At 35.8% G+C, this 19,910-nt stretch overlaps 1 protein-coding gene across 9 annotated transcripts in view; it reads right to left on the bottom strand.

Annotated features, from left to right (window-relative positions):
• Positions 1-19,910, bottom strand: part of brat (tripartite motif-containing protein brain tumor) — a 603,590-nt gene that overhangs the window by 52,286 nt on the left and 531,394 nt on the right. Inside the window, exon 1 of one of the 9 annotated variants that reach the window (XM_074098336.1) lies at positions 19,103-19,285. The exons of the other annotated variants lie outside the window; for them this stretch is intronic. Coding sequence (XP_073954437.1) covers positions 19,103-19,125 — 23 coding nt within the window. The 5' untranslated portion in view covers positions 19,126-19,285. Of the gene's footprint in view, positions 1-19,102; positions 19,286-19,910 lie in introns of those variants that run through there. 9 annotated transcript variants of the gene reach the window in all.

Below are 19,910 nucleotides of genomic sequence, written 5' to 3'. Positions count from 1 at the left end.
AAGCTTCTAAATTAGTTTCTATCGTAATAAATGAGTTCCCTTTGAATGAACTAATTTTATTGTTATTAACATGTATGCCGGCACACACACATGTATGACATATACATACATGTGTAAATTTATGTGTATGTATGAACTAATTATTTCTAAATATTTCGTAGACAATATAACTAATAAAACATTTATAATAAGCACTTTCTTTTCTTTAAGAAATTTTCTTCGCAAATGAAAAAAGTTTGAAAGTTCCAGAACTAAATTGGATTGTACCGCCTTTATAGGAACTGTTTCGTGTTCAAAACTAACGTTATTTGGTCTAAATGCTAGTCTGTATTGTTATTTGGGCAGCACTAAGTTTTAGAGCGAAACTTAGGGTATATGTACCAAAAGCATTAGTCTAGTTAAACTTTGAGAAGTTCTGTAATTTATAGTGAAGAATAATAAATTTAAATTTCTGTCGTCATGATCGTACAAAATCTAAATAGAATCCTAGTTTAAAATATGTAGATATTCTTCATTCGTTTTCATGTAAATCCCAACGCAGTCATCAGCTGTAACTACGTAGTCTCAAAAGAGCAGTATCAAAGAAACAATAGACACTTATACAATAGGAGACGCCTTAATCACTATATTTACAGGATGAAGCAATAAGAACTTCACACGACATCTTAAATTCGAAAAAGGTCAATAAAACTATAACGAACCCATTTCCTATTTTGATGGAACGAAACGTCAATTCCGATGTACCAACAGAAACACCACGCCTTTACATACAGGGTGCGCAAAACAAATACCCTATTTGGTTACAAGTTAGGGTTATCAAAATGCAATCCTGATAGTAACAAAAATATTTAACTGTTCAGTTCATATGGTTATTTTCGGACTAGATTAGACAGGTGAAACATTGGAGTAGCTTGGTGTGCGCAATTTATTTTTATTAAGCGCATTAGGCACGAAGAAACATGTTACACAGAAAGGGATGCTACGTTTCATGTAAGGCCTTAGTACGTATATTATATGGCTATTACAGACGTAAGGGTAGACACAGAATATACACTATTACTAGCCTGTTGCCTGCGACTCCGTTTGCGTAGCATTTATCGCTATCCCGCGGGAACTATTTATGCAATTTTCCCGGATAAAAACTATCCTTTCCTGGGACTCGAAACTAGCCGTATATCTACCGAATTTCATCTAAATCAGTTCATTGGTTGAGACGTGATGACGTAACAAACAGACTTGAAAACTTCCGCATTTTATAATATTAGTGGAACTACGTACAGAGTGGACATGCCTTTTGTCTGTCCTCTCCCAACTATATCAGCTTCCATCTTCCCCAAGTCAATGATTTTTGATGAGGGCATGATTCAGGGCAACTCGCGCTCATATTGAATAATATCACATATAATACAGAATCATATAACACACACATAGCTACGATAGATTAGTTTTGTTGGTCTTCCAGCTATGCTATTTTTTACATAATGCCGAAAAAGTTACGACTTTAGTGTGGCAACCCTAATCTAAATATGGGATATTGGTGTAGCAACAAGTGCCCTAATTGTTTGCACAAAAAGCATGGGGCCACACCCGTCTGAAAGCCATGAATCATGGCGGCACGTGTGCTAGAAGTTCCGATAGGCTATTTAGTTAATGTATTTAACTTAGTTGTTGCACACAAAAGAGGAAGTAACTGACGCCGTATAAACGAGGACTAGTTGCTTATGGTGCACAAAATAGTTTTATTTTTTTATTTTTAACAGATTTTTTTTTAGCTTACTGCACTTGCAACGTCATCTATCTTACATACGTATCCCAAATGTTAAGACAATACGATAAGATGTTGAAATTTAATTTGCAAGATTTGAAAACGGAACATTAGAGAGACAGGTGAAATTTAATACAAGCTTGTAAAAACCAATAAAATCTTTTAACACTCTGTATGTATAAAATCAATTCTCACTCACTGACTGCGTAGGCAGTAATAGAGAAAAAAAGACAAAACTATGAATAAACAAATTTTCTCATTTACAAAAGTATTTATTCTCACTCTGGCTCTCAAAAACTCTCAACTCGTCAAATAAAAGCAGTGTCAGCAAGAAACGCTTTTGTAATCAGCCCTCAGAATTCACAAAGCCTCAGAATTTTACAGCAGGTTGATTGAATTGACGAATTGTATGTAAGTAAGAGTACGTTTTCCAAATTGTACATTGTATTTTGCCGTGTCCGGAAGGCATACCCCGGCCTTTTAAATAATATATGGCAAATTCACTTTCTTTTGTTTCCCTACAACATATAGTACAATACATACATTTCAGTATCCGCCAGAGCCTCCATTTCCCGGCACCCTACGCAGGTGCGTCAGAAAATAGAATCCTGAATTGCTACAAACGGAGTTACATAGCTTACGAATCGACCTAGATTGAATATTTTGGGTTTATTGCCTATTTCCTATACATGTTTACATGTACGAATATAGTCTTTGATATGTTTTATGGGCTCATCTGTTGGTTTTGCGGCGTCGCCAAAAATTTGTAGTTGATTTCGATGGTTGCATATTATATTTTGTACTGTACTTGTATTATAGGTACTTCGGAAAGTTTTTTGTGCCTCATGTTACTTCTTGCTTTTAGCATTTGTTGGAGACAAAATTTAAATAATTTATTGAATCAGGCGTTACTTTGCGGAGGTCCATGTTAATTATCAATGAACTAAAAGAATTTCTACAAGATTTTAACAATCAACTTGAACTTGAATGAACTTTGTCTCTTCAAATGCGAAAGTTTGTGAGTATTTGTGTTTGTCACCGTGATATTATTTATTATTATTTATTTATCTTTAATCCAAATTCCAAATGGGTGAAGACTTTAGATATAGTATTTTATAGTAAACGATTTGACATTCTTCTATGCCATACGATTAAATAAATAAATAAATCCAAATTCCATATCTGATGGGTAAAGCGAAGCCGCGGGCAAAAATAGTTCTATGTAACATGAAAACGGCACTTACTTAGATAACCCTAATCGTGCTAAAAACTTCGATCGTCTGTTACGGCTATAAGACCAGTCACCCAAATATCCGACCACTTTAAATGAAACACTCTTAAAAGCTACCACGTACAAGAACGAGACTAGAATATAAAGAAGTCTAGATATCTAGATACAGCTGGCTGAGCATTGCACTTAGGTAAGCTACAGGTGGTCACGTAATCGTTTAGTTTGCGTTGTCGCATTTAGACACAGGCTGCAGGGAAAGAGGATTAAGGTTCTGGTACAATCCGTGGATATTGTAGCGCTACTGAGATGAAAGGCAGTTGTTATTTATGCAAAATGGTTTAGTGACCTTCTGCATACAATAGGACAAGGTCAGCGCGCACCTTTATCGCCCCTTCAGGATTCATTAAGAAAATGACATTAGAATTTATATCATTTTCATGATCAAAATATTAAAAAGTCTTAAAATTGGGAGCGCCAAAGTTCGCATATTCTTCGCTAGTCAAATCGTAATTTTTGTCGGAATCATCGTTTGTCATAATTTTTTTCCCACTGAGACCTCACAGTTTTCTAAATTTTTTAAATGGTCAATGGTTTGTTTTATTACAATTCTGAACAATTATTGGATTCAAAAACGATCGTTCTGACAAACATTACATTCGGACTTCCAATATGTATGCGAGCCGATATGGACCTCTAAAGATGAATATATAACGCGAATGAACCATTAATAAACAAGAAGTAAATAAAGAAAAAAAAACATTTACTATTACTAAATTTAGCGCTGCTTTCGTAGACAATTATAACTTGACTAGTTCGCATGCATTATACGAAGTCCTGATTCCTTACGTAGGTCGTGTGATGGCGTTAACCAGTAGAGCCGACATCTACCGACACGGAATCGGCTTTAGCAGACCGAAAAAACACTTTATGTCCCCGCAAAAAAAGCGCGATTAGACGAGAGGTTTGTTTTGAAAATACACCCCCAGTAATAATAAAATTACAGTACAGCCTGTCGCCACATTTTATGTAGATAACAGTTTAATAATAGATTTATTTGCGTCAAGACATTATATAATTAATATTGACGGCAAGTCGTTTCGAAGGCTTTTGCCGAAGTTTTGAACTTCAAACAAAGACTAACGTTAAGCTTCTGGGAATCGCAACAAAATCTAAGGCAGTGTTACGTAAGCGAGTTACGTTCGGTCTACAAAATAAATGGACTGAAAACGCTACGGTAAACGTGCCTTTATACTAGGTATATTGTACAAATAGGCGCATTATTTTTAAATATAGGGCATGCATGCTCCGCACCATTGTGGAGATCGGAAGGTAGAGCCATAGGTAGTGTATGGGATATAAAGCTTTGATTTTGCGAAACACTTAATACTATTCGTTTTGTTTTTGGTATGTAGTAGAGAAACTGAAGTATTGCTGTGCTTAATTCAAATTTTACCGAGAAAAAGAAATCATTTTATTTTATAACTTGATAGGTAGATACTTTTCAATGCCCTGACAGTAGGTAGTATACGGAAATCTTTATCGATTCTTTCAATCATTAACGCCATTTTTCAAACTGCGTATTCAATTCAATGTCAAGTCATGATACTTTAAAACAGACTAAAGATTAGTAAATGGTAATTGACTTTTGGTCATCTGTAAAGTTGTTTTTTAAAATTTAGATGCTCAATTTCAGTAGCGAACTCTTTCGCCAATCGATACCATCGAATTAAAATCAACGCCTTTCGATTGAATGAGGCGTACCAACAAATGGTGCTGAAAACGGCCTAACTTGATAATATATTGCAGCAAGTTGTCTCTTGGATCGAGTCTGCTGATTCATTGAAAAACTTCGATTAGGATTATAATAAGTTATATACGCTCGGTGAAGCAAATTTGAATTTGAATGGGGTGGGAATTTAAGCATCTTGTGTAAAGATAAAAGGTGTTTTTACTGACAATTCGAATATTTGTTTACAAGGCGACTTGAAAGTTACTCAGTAGCTTTTTCATACCTCCAAACAAACCATTTTTTCTTAATAATAGCAATAGGTATACTCTGTGAATGTTGTAGTATGTCTTTTGTTTTGAATAAAATATGTTGCGAAATCTTTTGCTATTTTCCTTAACGGTTAATCTATAAACGTTACATTGAAGTAACACAACAAAAGATAAATTTACGGACCATAAAAAACGTAGAAGGAAACAAACTCAAAGCATTCCTCACTTCACCGCAACCAGCCCTTTCCTTTCAAGTTAAAAAAGTAATTAATGAACTCCGTAAGCCCTCAAACCAGAAAAACTTGGCCTGCGATAAAAATAGCGCATTACGTAAACACGGTAAGAAATTATTATTTTGATGGTTCAGTAGAGCGACATCTGTAAGTGTGAGACAGTACCGGCAGTTCCAGAATCGATTTATAGATGGCGCTGATAGTGTGATTAGATAGAAGCTCTGAAATGTTCAATAGTATTAAGTAACTCCATTTGTTGTATTGTGAAGTAAAATAAAGAAGAATATTGAATTGTTTTCTTTATAACTTACGCCAAATATAAATAAGTTTATTCAAATTAAATTAAAAAAATAAACGAGCATTTTCAAATCATCCAAACTGACATCAGTATGGGCGTTAGTAAAATGTATCGAATTCGATATCGTATCGCACAAGTAGACTGATCGCCGGCGGGTAGCAGAGGGATTTAGGCCGTCATTACCTTCAGGGACTGTTTCACCACCCATTGATTAGTATTAACTAACGGTTAAATGTGTTCAAATAGACGGAGACGGCATCACATTTAACCGTCAGTTAACACTAATCAATGGGTGGTAAAACAGCCCCTTAATCTGATATTTCGATGTTGTTCTATGCTTCACGACCACAGGTAGAATCTACACGTGATCATGATAAAAACTATGTATTTCCAAAACCCTGCACCTAGCCTAACCAATTAAAAATCTCGTCCATGTCGCTTCGATCACTTTTCTTCTAGCCTTTATTCTAGGGAGGTTCAGCTAACGCTGGTGGCGCCACGGAAGTCGCGGGAATGATTTAAATACTCGGGCTTTATCTAGCATCTGCGACGTGACGACAAACGCTTTAGAAGGCGAGGCGCAGTGCTAGCGGCATGCTCGACCTAAAGCTAAGCCGTAAGTTTTTCAGTATTTTTAAAATGACTGGGAACTAACTTTTTTTTAAAGCTTCATTACTTAATGCATTAAAGTAATGTAAACAAGAAAAGTAGCTGTACCATTACCATGACTTTACAGTGACCGTACTCAATAGCGACGGCGTAAATTATTTGTATGGAGAATTGTACAGCGCCTCTACAAATAATTTACGCCGTCGCTATCGAGTACGGTCACTGTAAACTCATGGTAGTGGTACTAGTTTGGTGTATTATTTAAATACTATCGACGCCCTTTTACTTGCCGTGGAATTATGACTAAAAATAGTCTCTGGCGTTGATAAAACGAACACATTTGATAACGTTAATATATCTACATTTGTTAATATTTTGTATCCTAGATTAAAACATCAATTACGAATGTTAAAGCACACAGGATGTTCATGAAAGATTTTTCTAAGAATTGAAGGTTTTTATTTTCAATATAACTCTCGCAGTGCGCTAAGCCTTTACCCAAGTAAATCGAGGCAGGCTTGTCCAAAATCTTGTTAAAATTCATTAGTTTGCGCGCCATGATTAGGGGGCATTTAGGGGGTTATGTTAAGGCAAATATGTTGACATATAGCGGTAAGGCAACAATGTTAAGCATACATTATATTATTTTCGCAACCAGCGAAACAAGATTAGTTTTTTTTTTAGACAGGTTCGTGCTCCAACAAAATCACACTTAGTCTGCAGTTAAAGATATATAACCGTGTTTCCACAAAATGTAGAGAACCACTGAACATGTGTTTAACACACGGTAATATATAGAGTTGATATTTTAGACGTGCTTATGTTATTTGCGATAAAGCTCATTGTGTGAAATGACATCTGCCTAGTTTTTTATACTTCAATGTGTGGGTGTGTTTCCGTCCTTATTTTAGTCTTTGAAAGTCTTTTATTAGATGCTTTGGACGTTTGTGGATAGTGGTAAGAAGCAAAGCAATTTATAAAAATCGATCAAATATGTCAATCTAGGGTTCCCTGTAGGGAACCCCTTCTTTCACCAGAGAGAATTATGTATCTCAATTCCAACTTAAACGACCTTCGCATACCAACATGAAGTACTACCAAAATAGCTTTGTAACTACGAGGTTAATTATCTTTACAACAAACTCGGTTTTTTCAACTCATACTATTTAGTCATTAAAACTCATCAAATTAAAATAGTCATCAAAATAAACGAGCGTTAGCAACCCTAATGCCCACGATTTGATGACAATCTCGTTTACGAGTAAAGCGACCGTATCTAAACGCTGTAGTACAGTGTAGATGCGCTAGGGTTGCCATATATAAATTTAAAAAATCCGGGCATTTAAAAAGTACCGGATTTAAGTTATGTTTTATGTTAAATTTTACCAAGAGAGCCTCAGGAAAATCAAAAAGCTTGAAAGTCCTGATAATTTTTTTTTTAATAAAAAGTTGAACGAATTGTTTTACCGAGTTTCTTCCGGCGCATTCATCTTGGCAATGAAAGTGTTTCTGAAAACACTGGTAATAAAAAAAAGACTTGTAAAAGATTATTTTGAGGCCTACATACAAAATAAACGTTTTAATTGTAATTTGAATTTGCATTAGAATAAAGCAAAATTTTTACTTGTATGCATAAATTGATCACGTCACTAATCGATACGCTAACAGCGCCATCTCTATTTTAAATACACAACTGTTGCTTCAGAACGCAGCACGCGTACAAAGAGTACCTCAGTTCAACAGCAGATGGCGCGCTCTCGAAAGTTGTGTTTAATTCAAGCCATGGGAGAAATGTTTATAAACGAAATACATGGGCACTGTAAATTTCAATTTGGGTTGATAAAAGTCCATTAATTCAACAGGGGTAAGGACTAAGGGAATTAAAAACGTATACTCGGTTAATGGGCTAAGTTCCCGCGCACACGTTTCCGCAATTTAGGTCTGCCACAGACGAGGTTCAATTAGGGCAGTAAAATTGAATTTCTAATCATTGGTAGTATAAATCTAGAGGTGAAAATCCTCTGTAGTAATTGAATATTTTAATTCTTACTTTGGTAATCGGGCTAGATGCAATTGAACCGTTTGATGGCTCGGCCCACAGTAGGAAATTCTCACAGTAAGCGTAATAATGATTTCCCTTGTAAGGCAGTGCGATGCCACTATGAATTTTATGTGAAACAGTTCCACAGTTCACGATTCAATTTATTCGATAGTACATCTGATACATTTCGTTTATTTTTGTGCGTATGGTAAAGAAGTGGCTATGGTAAGGCATCAGAATAGTACCCAAAAGCGAAGTATTTTGCTTAAAATTTTACCTCCTTTATCCCCGTCGTCGAGTTAAAATGTAAACAAACGAATTCGTGTTCCCTCCGCGTCAATCAAAAAGCAAAACATTTCAGTCGAGTAATTGAAAGTTTTTTTAATTTGCTCATAAAAATAACCCCCATTTTTCAAGGCGCAACGCGGAAGGAATGCCTGGGACGGGGTAGCCGATTAAAATTTAAACGAATCCGCCCTTGCTGCTTTGGAATTGAGTCCACAATTCACCGGAATACATCTGCATTTAGATTAGTTAGAATTTCTTACGGCGCTGACCGGGAGTTAAAATCGACAAAATAAAAACAAAAGATTTAAAAGCTCGCGACTAAATACTTGATATTCCATATTATAATGGTATTGTCAATGATACAACCTTATTTCTTTGTTGCTCCGCTACTACAGGTACGCGACCTAGTTTTCCTGATTGAAAGATGTTTAAATAATTAAGATATTTTGTCAAGTTATTTTATTTGTTGATTTCATGTGTTTTTATTATATACCTAAAATTGCGTCGGTTGGAAGTTGGTTAGGTCCAATCAGTCAATCTTTGCTACGTTATTTTCAATCAAATATTATGTCATCCCGCTCCCAAGCTATTTCCTTACCCTTTCTTACCCTTTTGTAACCCGCCCACTGTCCTAATTTTACAGCGCCTTATCACGTGATGTGTTATCAAGATATAATCACAAACTTGTTTATGGGCGCATAAACGTCGCCCACTATTGGGTGCTTGATCGGTCACCGATTATGATAACTTAAATATAGTAATAGTAGTGTTATATATTATATATTTTTAATGTAATTTTTTATGTATTAACTGAATTTTACAGCGCATTGGTTTACTGTAATGCTGTATTTTTTCATTCATACCCTATAAGTCCATAATAAATTAAATCTATCTGTTTATCTATTTAATATATTTAAACGAGCAATTCTTATATATATATGCATATATACATATTTCGGGGATCTCGGAAACGGCTCCAACAATTTCAATGAAATTTGGTATATGTAGGGATTTTCGGAGATGACAAATCGGTCTAGCTTGGTCTTATCTCTGGGAAAACGCTTAATATCGAGTTTTAGCCCGAGCAAGGCTCGGACGCCCAGGTACTTTTGCTTATATGTTGTAAATACAACATAAATGGAGACTACGTTGTCATTTTGGGGAATTCCCAAGTGGAATTGAAATGAGAATCATACTGGAATTTCGTTTTAACTGCCAGACTCGATAGTTTTCGCGAACAAAACCACACATTAAAATGAATAGATATTACATGAGGGCAGCAGTGTGCACCCAAAACTTTGACTTATGCTTAAATATGGCAAAAAAAATGTAACAAAGGAATGGTTTTAGTCCTCTTTGAATTTGTTCCGTTTACCAGTAAAATATTTGCTTACTTAATATCGGTCAGAAGAATTTATATCTAAAGTAGATTGCATTTTAATTTTACGCTCACGTACGTTGATGCTTTCCTTATAACTGGCAATGTTACACGTTATGACGTCGCACGGCGTTGAATCAGACGTCAATGTCACGGATATAATCTACAAGCTAACAGTCACGTACGTTGCTCTTGATTTAATTATCAAGCCGTTGACAATACGTGAATTCTAAATATACGGGATACGGATAAAGTGCCCACGTACACCCACCAATTGAATGTGAACAAAGCAGCTAATTCTCCGAATAAAATGATAGAATAACATATGACGGTATGACCCTTCGACGGTACCTTAATATTCTATGTGGTTGAACAAATATGCTTCCGTTACAATAGACTCAGAAGTTAGAAACATGCTTTATTCTAAGTATGTACAGAAAATATTTGTTCTAAATTAAACAAAATATCACATATTAGGACCATTACCGACACAAAAAAAATTATAGAAGCCATGTGCACATTTCAAAATTCAATAATGGAAAGTTACTTTTTCATAATTACTACCGGCCAGTGTTTTAAATTAACGCCCATAAAAGTGATTTGTCACAGCGGAACATGCGAGGATCGGTGCCCAACGGCTTTCCGAGACATATTGTATACATATGTATGTTAAATGTGACACATCGATTTACATTAGAGTCGTGACTATCATAAATAATTCTCGAATTGACGTTCAGAGAGACTTAAATAATATATTATGTGTAAGTAGAATCTGTTGCCACTGATACCTAATGGGTTTTGATCATTTATCACTGTTTTGAATGTTTATTCGTAAATAGGTGGCTCACTCAAATATTAAGTGCCAGTAAAAAAAATATTTTATAGATCCCGCAATACAACTATACTTAGTTATTTGTGTCACAAGGGAGCAAAATGGTGTATTTACGGCGAGGGCGTACATTGAATCCAGAATGTAGCGAAGGATTCTACAATAGAATCGCTCATACACCGAGCATTAAGAAACTTGAAAAAAATAAAATCTAAATATTATTAAAGAACAACCAGCATAGAAAATGACGTGGCTTTCCAATTATCAACTTAAAAAAATGGCTTTTGCAATAAAACACTTAGAAAAGTCTTGAACAGAAAAGTTGCAGTTTGCTCCCTCTCATCAGGGAGGAAAAGTTACTTTTCTGAAGGAGAGGTGTGAAAAAGAAATAATCGCTTCAGTTCTTTATTAACAAACAATACAATCAACAAAATAGTCAACAATCGTGTGTAAATTCTAAATTTTCAATGCGTCTCAACATACAATTCAACAGAAAAGACCGTTAAAGGCGGCCATCTTGAGATTTGAATTTAAAAGGACAGGTCGAACCCTAGGATTCTTTTGTTCCGTTTTCAAAATAGAAAAGCACCTGATCGTGAGAACATGCGGGTTCATAGCATAATAGGGGAGAGTCGGGTTCGAGTTGAGATTTAAAACGTTGAATGCGTTAATATTCTCAACGGTTAACTTGGATATGGATACAGAACTATTAAGTTTTTGTCAACGCAACGGCCATTGTAGTAAGCTTAATTTGTTTTATTCGTGAGAATTTAGAAGCGCCGTTTATTTCGCATAAGTTACTACTATTGTTCCAGAGATATTTTGTACGCTTTTGTGAAACATAAATAGTCTCTATAGCTACATGAAAAAATTGTTACATGTTTGAACATAAGATTTACATCTCACATAAAACGAGTATTTGAATTCCAGAAGTTACTTTATCTGTCGAAGAATGAAATATCGGCATTATACTAGATTAAATATCTTATTATCTTGATACGATACTTTGGAAAGAAAGTACCTATAGGTATTTATTTCAAGCCAACTAATCTACGATGCTATAGAATACGAAAACTTCGTAATAATTGTCCATTTTCTGCCTCCCGAATATCAGTTCTTATATAAATTGATTGATCATTACTAACATAACACTTTCGCTTCTTCGCGCCTAAAATAGCATTCCTATATACAATTCTATCGATTGAACTGAAACTGCACTTGGCAGTTACTTTGCAGCTGGTCCCTAGTTGTTGGTAGTTCAAGTACATATTGATAAAAACCTATTTCTATTCAGTTCCTCTTCTCGCAAAACAAAACACAATCAGGCCTCTTCCACTTGCTCGTGAAAAACACCCCTAACTGGGGATGGTCGTTATATACATTGACGGAGACATCGATGTTTACAAGTGTAAAAGTGCAACAACAAAATTGTCGAAATTTGTGATCTTCATTTCCAATGTGCTTGACTAATTTTTCTTTTAATGTAATGCTCACATTGTATGGAGACTGATATGAAACAAGTGCCTCGTTCGCGCACTAAAACTTTTTTTAACACAAGAAAAATGGTCGTGTAGGTTCGTTGCCCTTCTACTAATATGCTTTATTAATACAGGACTGACCCATCTCTTCCTGTGGGTGTCGTAAAAGGCATCACAGTACCCTAATATAGTTAGTAAGTTTATGCTTCTCTCAATTAAGACCGACGCCAGGACAATATCCGACTGCAGCATACCCAAAAGCATACGTTCATATTTTTATGAATCTTAAGGGCATATGCTAGCTGGTGCGGCTGCACGGAGCGGGCGCACATCTGCGGATGCCCGTGCAGGTAAAACCCAATGGCACGCGACACGTGCAGTTAGCGGTGCTCACACCATTTGTCAATAAGCGTCGTCAAGGCGTAGGTACTAAGAGCAGTGCTACGATGTAACAAAAAAAAACATCGATACTACATATTTTACTGTCACATCACTAGCCCTAACGCGTTTTTCTCATAAATCAGCACACACAGTAACGCGGTTACGTCGCGCACGTCAGCGTAACGGAGTTACGCGTAATCTCATTCAGAGTACGTTCGATAGCGTAATTGTATTAATGCGGAATATTACGCCGCAAGGGACATGTCTGGGCAATAAAGGTCGAAGTGCCTTGTAATTGAGTGATCATGACTATGAACGGTGCAGGTTTGTTGGGTGTTCAGGTATACGGAAATTGTATCAGTATGTCAACTAAGATCTTTTTGCATGAGTATATAAAGAAAATTAGGTGCGGAGGAGAGTACAAGCTCTCTCTTGCCATTGGTGTTAATCATTGTTTCATAGATACAGCAAGGATATGAGAAAATAATAAGCCAAAATTACTATAGGAATGAGCCCTCTTGTTCTGAGAGGAGACCTGTGCCCAGCAGTGGGACGTATATAGGCTGGGATGACTATAGGAATGAGAGCATGCGGGAGTTGATGATTTCAAGTCAATGTAGTAAATCAAATTATGCCATTTATCGTTTATGGGAATGACGCAGCGACAAGCAAACACTTTTTTATTTTTTACAGAATCACGAATTAAAATACTGGGATTTGTAAACATGATAACAAAATATAATTAAGTCTTTTTTAAATCATTCTAATAGCGGTCTTCCTTTATTCCAATACAGTCAGCGTATTAAACACATAAATGCTCATATTTAAAACATCCCTTATATTTACTAATCTTAACTACTTACGAACTTTAAGAAGGAAAGCCGACTGTGAACGTTAACTGGTCACTAAAAGGTCGTATGTGTTCATCGGAAGCACGCACTTATGACTTATTTAAACTAAATAAACGAGCGTCAAAGCGTAATGCCAACAAAAAGGCTCTCAGTCCCAAGCTATGAAGTCTCAAGCCATGGCAACATGCGACTAATGACGTGATTTCAAGTCTTCGTGTACATTGCCTGTGTTGGCAGTTAACTAATATGCAGTGAGCGTCTCGACCACGCAATGAACATAGAGTACGCTCTCCTCGTCGCCAGTGAATTATACGTTTCGCGTCTTCTCAATGAGTCATCGTGCACCATTACTCATGGAAGCGGGAAGGCGAACGCAATATTAATCAGATTAATTATAAGCCTGTCTTTGGCCAAAAGAGAGTGACAATTTATTGGTTACTTGACAATTTGATGACAGCGTTATGTGAAGGCGACAAAGCAAAAGTGAGTTATTGTCAGGCAATAGTTCAGTGGTACGGGGCACAGCTTCAGCTAAAGCTTAGTTTAGTGTCAGCTACCAGCATCAATTGAGTTGGGGAGACGCGGAGCAACAGGCGCAGGACAGGAGCGGATGGCGACGTCTCACGAAGGCCCTTTGTACCACTGGGGTTCCATAGGACGACAACACACACACACCAGCATCAATATCTGACATGGCAAAGCGTGCATAAATATTTCATATGACTCTATTTTTAGGGCAGGTAAGACGTATCAAATAACTTTGCACTCTCTGCAGTGGCACATGCGTTCTGTACCCATAACAAGGCTTTGCTTACGTCGGGAATAGGTTAATTATTGTCAAGTTTCCCGCGACAATACTGTTTTATATTTTATAGGGTACAGTTTTAATACAGGTATATATCAAAGGGAAAGAGCAGACAGAAACCTTATAGGATCACGTTGTTGTCCGTCTGTCAAGAACTTTTTTTCTCAGGATCATGGAAGTATCAAACTGAAATTAATATCATATTAGGTCTGCTACTGACTTCTAAGTCAATGCAATCAAAAGACAAAATCATTAAGTCTGAAAACTTAATTTTTTTATGCCTGTTTGTTTTATGTCAGTTACCAATTAAAATTACCCCACACTTCGTTTACTTTGCTTAGGCGAGATATACAAATGCAAAGTACAAGGTGCAATTGGCGACACAAGAACAACCGCTAAACGGTTAAGTAAAAAAAAAAACTTACTCGTACAATGCCTTCTTCAATCACGACATTGGCGTAAAAAAGTATAATGTCGATAGAGCTCCCTGACTTCCACTGGTGCCACCGACGCACGTGTGCGTTCAAAATGTATGAATAATAATGACAGCGACACTGGGCGAGGTTCCGAAAACGCATATGTGCGTCGGTGGCAGTGAATGCGTTAAAAAAAGTATATTTAATTAAAATTCTTTGGGTGGCTTCTAAGAATCCGTTCATCCAACAGAATATTGACATAATTGCTTAACGATTACATTGAAAAAAAAAAAAAAGATTTGTTAACAGTAACAAAAAAAAATGCTGCTTGTAACATAACTTGAGCCACTACAAAACTAAGGCCTACTAGTAGCTAAAAGTTAGGTGACAAAATCAGTTTTGCAATATTAGCATTATTTTGGTTCCTAATTAGTAAATTTTGGCCAAACGTCAAGTAGCCAAACTAGTTCAGCTATCCTTTTTTTTCACTGTATACAAGAAAGTAATTTAAAGATATCAAACCGTAAATTCAAAGTCTAAAACTTTTGCTTTTGTAAATACTCGGAAGTCCTTTTGGATGAGCGATTCTTGTAATCGTATAACAATGCCTCAGAGAACGTTTGTAGTATAGCAAGGTTCGATCGTTTCTTGTGGATAAAATATTTAAAACTGCACACTACACAAAGGTTTTCCCCAAAAGTCGACCAACAGGTAAAACTTTAGAATTCCAAGACAACACAAGACAATAGAAACAACTAGTTGCGAAAACATTACAACCTATTCAAACAGAAACTGAAAAGGATTTATTATTAAAAAAAAAATTCGGGACCTGAGTTGCAATAAAGAAAGTAAACCTCTTTGTTTTTGGCCCGTTTTTATTTTTTCAGGATACCAGAACCGATTTTAATTCAGCTGTCAAAGTTATTTTGAAACAAAGCACTTTCACGTCATATACGGAGGTAAAAATAAACAAAAACTAAGGGAGCGCACACATGTGCAAGTTCAGGTCATTAATCAAATCGGGTTGGAGCCAACTGAAATCTGAATAGCAAATCCGACGGTCGGTTTAATTTTGGAATACACGGCACGAGCGGAGCGGGGAGCGTTATTTAGGATGCGGTATGGCGTAAGAGGGGAACGATTTTGAGAATGGATTTTGAAGAGTTAAATGTTTGAGAGGGTGAGAGATTACACGACAGAAACTGGCTTAAACTTTGATTTAATACGAACGGAACATGTCAGCGTGCGTAAAAAAAGAAATGCACTTACTTAGTATACTGAAATGATTATTTGAAGCGGTCATTTTAAATGAACAATCAATCAATCAAGATCAAGATCTAAATGATAGATGAACAAGAACACTTGAAAACTTTCACATAACCCGTGTACAGAGACTAGGGTTCCTAACTAATTTATAAATATAATGTTTTAAACTGTCGTGATTTTCACTAACTATTAACACTAACGCATGACTAATACACATTGCAGTGGTCGAAACGTCGATACTTATTTCGTTAAGCGTGATAAATCCCGGGTGTTGTAATAGTTATATTTATTATAAAATTATTACATGACATACAATGCAGTCACTCTCTTTTACAAAATTTATAATTTATTGAATAGCGTTATTTGATGAATTAGTAAACTGTCAGGAACTTACATCAAAGACTGATCTATCTACATTAAATTACTGTAACTGAGCTATTGGTGTAATATTACTGTGCAACTTTCCGCTTTTTCTTATGCACAATGCCCTCTCAAGGTCAGCCAAAACCAGCACTAATAACTATTTGAGTTTACAATCGTGCGATAGCATCCACTCAGGTAATCCACGGTCGGACTTACCTACTCTGAATAGTTGATGTCTTCTGCTTACAAGCTTTGTTATCTGTGCAGGTTAATACCTTGTTTAATTGGAAACAGTACAAAGGTCTTCGATAACCCCTTTCACCTGTTAGGCAGTTTAGTTTAATTAAGAGTAAAGACAGAATTCATGCAAGTGTTGTTGTAGCTTTCAGTTGATACTTCGCCAATATGTTAATGTTAATGACAAAGTTTGTTATGATAATGACAACTATAAGCCCAGTTTAGAGCTGCAAGAAATATCTAGCTACTTAGCATTCCTGCGCTCGATTTACCACTTAAAAGTCGCAATTTAATACAACTTGCACCATTTTTCTTGTAGATGTGAATTGGGCTTAAAGGCCGATGCACACCAGATGCGTGTGCGTGTCACGTCACGCACACGCACCATTTGTTATGTATGAAACAACCAGTATTTATCGATTTCAAAAAGTCACTATTTTTACTTTGTTAGTGAGCATGTGAAGTAAATACCCACTTATCTACGTAAATGACGTAAAAAAGTTACTGAATATCCGATATTTTTCGTAGTCTATCAACTGCCGGAATTATTTCGTCGTTTGTGATTGTGATTTCGGTAGGTAGGTATACAGAGTGATTTGACGACGGGATAGTCAAGTGGTTAGAAAATCTGACTACGAAACTTGAAGTCCCGGGTTCCATGTCCAGTCGGGGCAGCTTGTATGAATAATACGAATGTTTGGCCTCGAGTCATGGTCGTTTAGTATGTACTTTAAGTATGCATTTATCTATACAAGTATGTTTATTCGTTTCCTAACCCATATAAGCTTTGCTTTGTTTGAGACTAGGTTAATTGATGTCAATTATCCCGTGATAATTGAATCAATATATTAAACTAATTAAAACAACTTTCTACAATGATCTAATTTTATATCACGCACTTATACATACTTTATTCTTACAGACTACTCAAGACTAACAGTAACAGACACGCATTAAGTACTAAGTTTTTTTGCACGAACCGAAGCACGACCTTTCGCTTTTTCTAATGACGGTCCATCAATGCGTACGAGTTTCATAACGTTCTATTTCGCATTCCGTTACCTAACTTGTAATGGACCGATTTCAATGTACAGGCATTGTGATAAAATCTAGAAATTTAGGATCATTACCGAGTCAGTTGATGCAATTTTGAAAAGCTTAAGCCTTAAGGTTAATGATAATAAACCAGTTTTTAGTATGTAATGATTACAATAACAGATGGCGGTTGGGGCCGAAAAGTTCTCGAATGGAGATCGCGGATCGGCAAGCGCAGCGTAGGACGTCCAACAACGAGATGGACCGTCGACCTGGTTAAATGAACAGGCTCACGTTGGAAGCAGATCGCTTCGAACCGAAACAACTGGAGGTCTATGGGTGAGGCCTTTGCTGACAGTGGACGTCCTACGGTTGAAAGGATGATGATGATTACAATTATCAGATAAACGCACGATGGTCGTTCACTATAGAAATATACCGAATGTGTAATAAATAGGTCACTGATTCGTTGACTTGCATTTTGATTAATCGTTCGGAGATTTATGTTGTAAGTGTACGAAAGGCGTTGCTTTTTTTATTGTGTTTGTTTGTTAGATATATATAGGTATGTTGAGAGGCAAGTGGATGAAAGAGTAAGGAATAGAAACGGAAGACGTTGCACGACCTAATATTTTGATATTTGCAGCATTAGAAAAAAACTGTCATCGATGCTCTAGTCTCTCATAGTCAACAATTTGTTGTTTGACAACATCTAGAGTTTTTATTTTATTTTACTATACCTAGTTTCAAAAAATGTGTCATAAACAAAACAAAGTACAATTGAATCTGAATATTATTAATTAATTCAGAATAACTGAATAGTCCCTGACGAAAAGATAGCAAAAAGGTAGAAACGTAAACATCAGATAAGAAACGATAAGGATATAAGTACATAATATTATTCCTGACCTTTTTTCCCATACCGAACAAATACATAGAAACGAGTGTAAACACAGATTCATTTATGTACATTCCTTTTAATTTAGATTAGGTTTTTACATAAATAATTTCTTAGTATCAGTTCCCAAGATCATCATCATCATCATTTAATTTCATTTCCAGCATATGTACATATAGGTACACACGGGTGCGTCCTTGGTAAAGCTATGAATATGTTGTCGATATTTTCCTATGTAACAATAATTTAAAAAAAAATGTTTCATACAAAGGTTTCTGATGTATTAAAAAAAAATCAACAAACTGCATACAAGCTTTTCTCAGGCGCCTACTAAAACCGTGAAGGCAATTTACTTTTAAGACGCAGAATATCCCTACAAAAATTGAAGGCGAATTTTTTAGGCTTACAATATTTTAATTAGACTAACGAACTTTTGAATAAATTGCTTAAGCATAGCCGCCCCGAGGCCCTTGTAATTTTAATTACTATTCCAATAAGTATTTATAAAGAACAAAAAAAATCAATCAAACTTCATAATTTGGCAAAAGTCTAGCAACACCAATTAATGTTCAAATAAAAAATGAGAATTCACGAAAGATGTAGGAATTACGTAATGTTTATTATAATATTTTTTGTATCTTGTATATCGAACACGTAAAACAACTTTTACCGAAAACGAAAAAAAAAAAACAAAGAACTCACCATAGCAATCCAAATCCGTTCATTAAAAGCAAATATTCTTCCCAAAATCTTAGAACAAAACACAACCGTAAAACTAAATTAATCTAACACGCTACCAACACTAACTTAGGAATATTTGGGGTTGACTAGAATTTTGGTCGAGCGGGCACAACCGTTCGCGCCAACGGCCGAATCATAACTGAAACCGGGGTCAAGTTTTGGAAAAAAAAAAGACGAATGCAGGCAAAGGCACCCATACGTTACGGACGAGATGACTCCAACAAAAAGTACCCTACTAGTTATTTTATCGAAAACTAACGGTTCTCAAACATGTGTTAATTTTTTTTATATTCCTTAAGGGTGTAATTATATCAAAAACGCGGCTGATTGTCTGGACGGCATTGTAGATGTCGATTCTATTTTCGAATCGCCGGTAACGTACTTATTTTTTTTGTTTTCGTAAAGATCTCACATACACGTTTTCAAGGTAATCAGCCTGCGTTCAATGTACCGGAGTTATTGCTACTTCGTATACGGATCAAGCGTTACAGACTCGTTTTTTTATATTTCATTAAATTTAAACGAATGTCGTTGTGGCGATTATTTACAATGTTATTGCTCTGTATGGTACAGACAGACGGTGATTTGAATGATGTAATCATCCAATTATTCGTTTATTGATCGTTGTTTTTACAAAAGAAGAACATTAATTTAACAAGTTTTAGACTAGACAGTGTAACGTGTAAAATTAAGGCAATTTTTTTTTTCATAAACTGCAATCAATTTTATTTCGCAGTATATTCTTTAGCCCATAAGTCATTGCAGTTAT

Source organism: Choristoneura fumiferana, chromosome 15 (assembly GCF_025370935.1).
Source record: "Choristoneura fumiferana chromosome 15, NRCan_CFum_1, whole genome shotgun sequence".
In the NCBI taxonomy this organism is placed as follows: domain Eukaryota; kingdom Metazoa; phylum Arthropoda; class Insecta; order Lepidoptera; family Tortricidae; genus Choristoneura; species Choristoneura fumiferana.
Note: the sequence above shows the minus strand (reverse complement) of the source record. Positions and strands in the feature narration are given on the sequence as shown.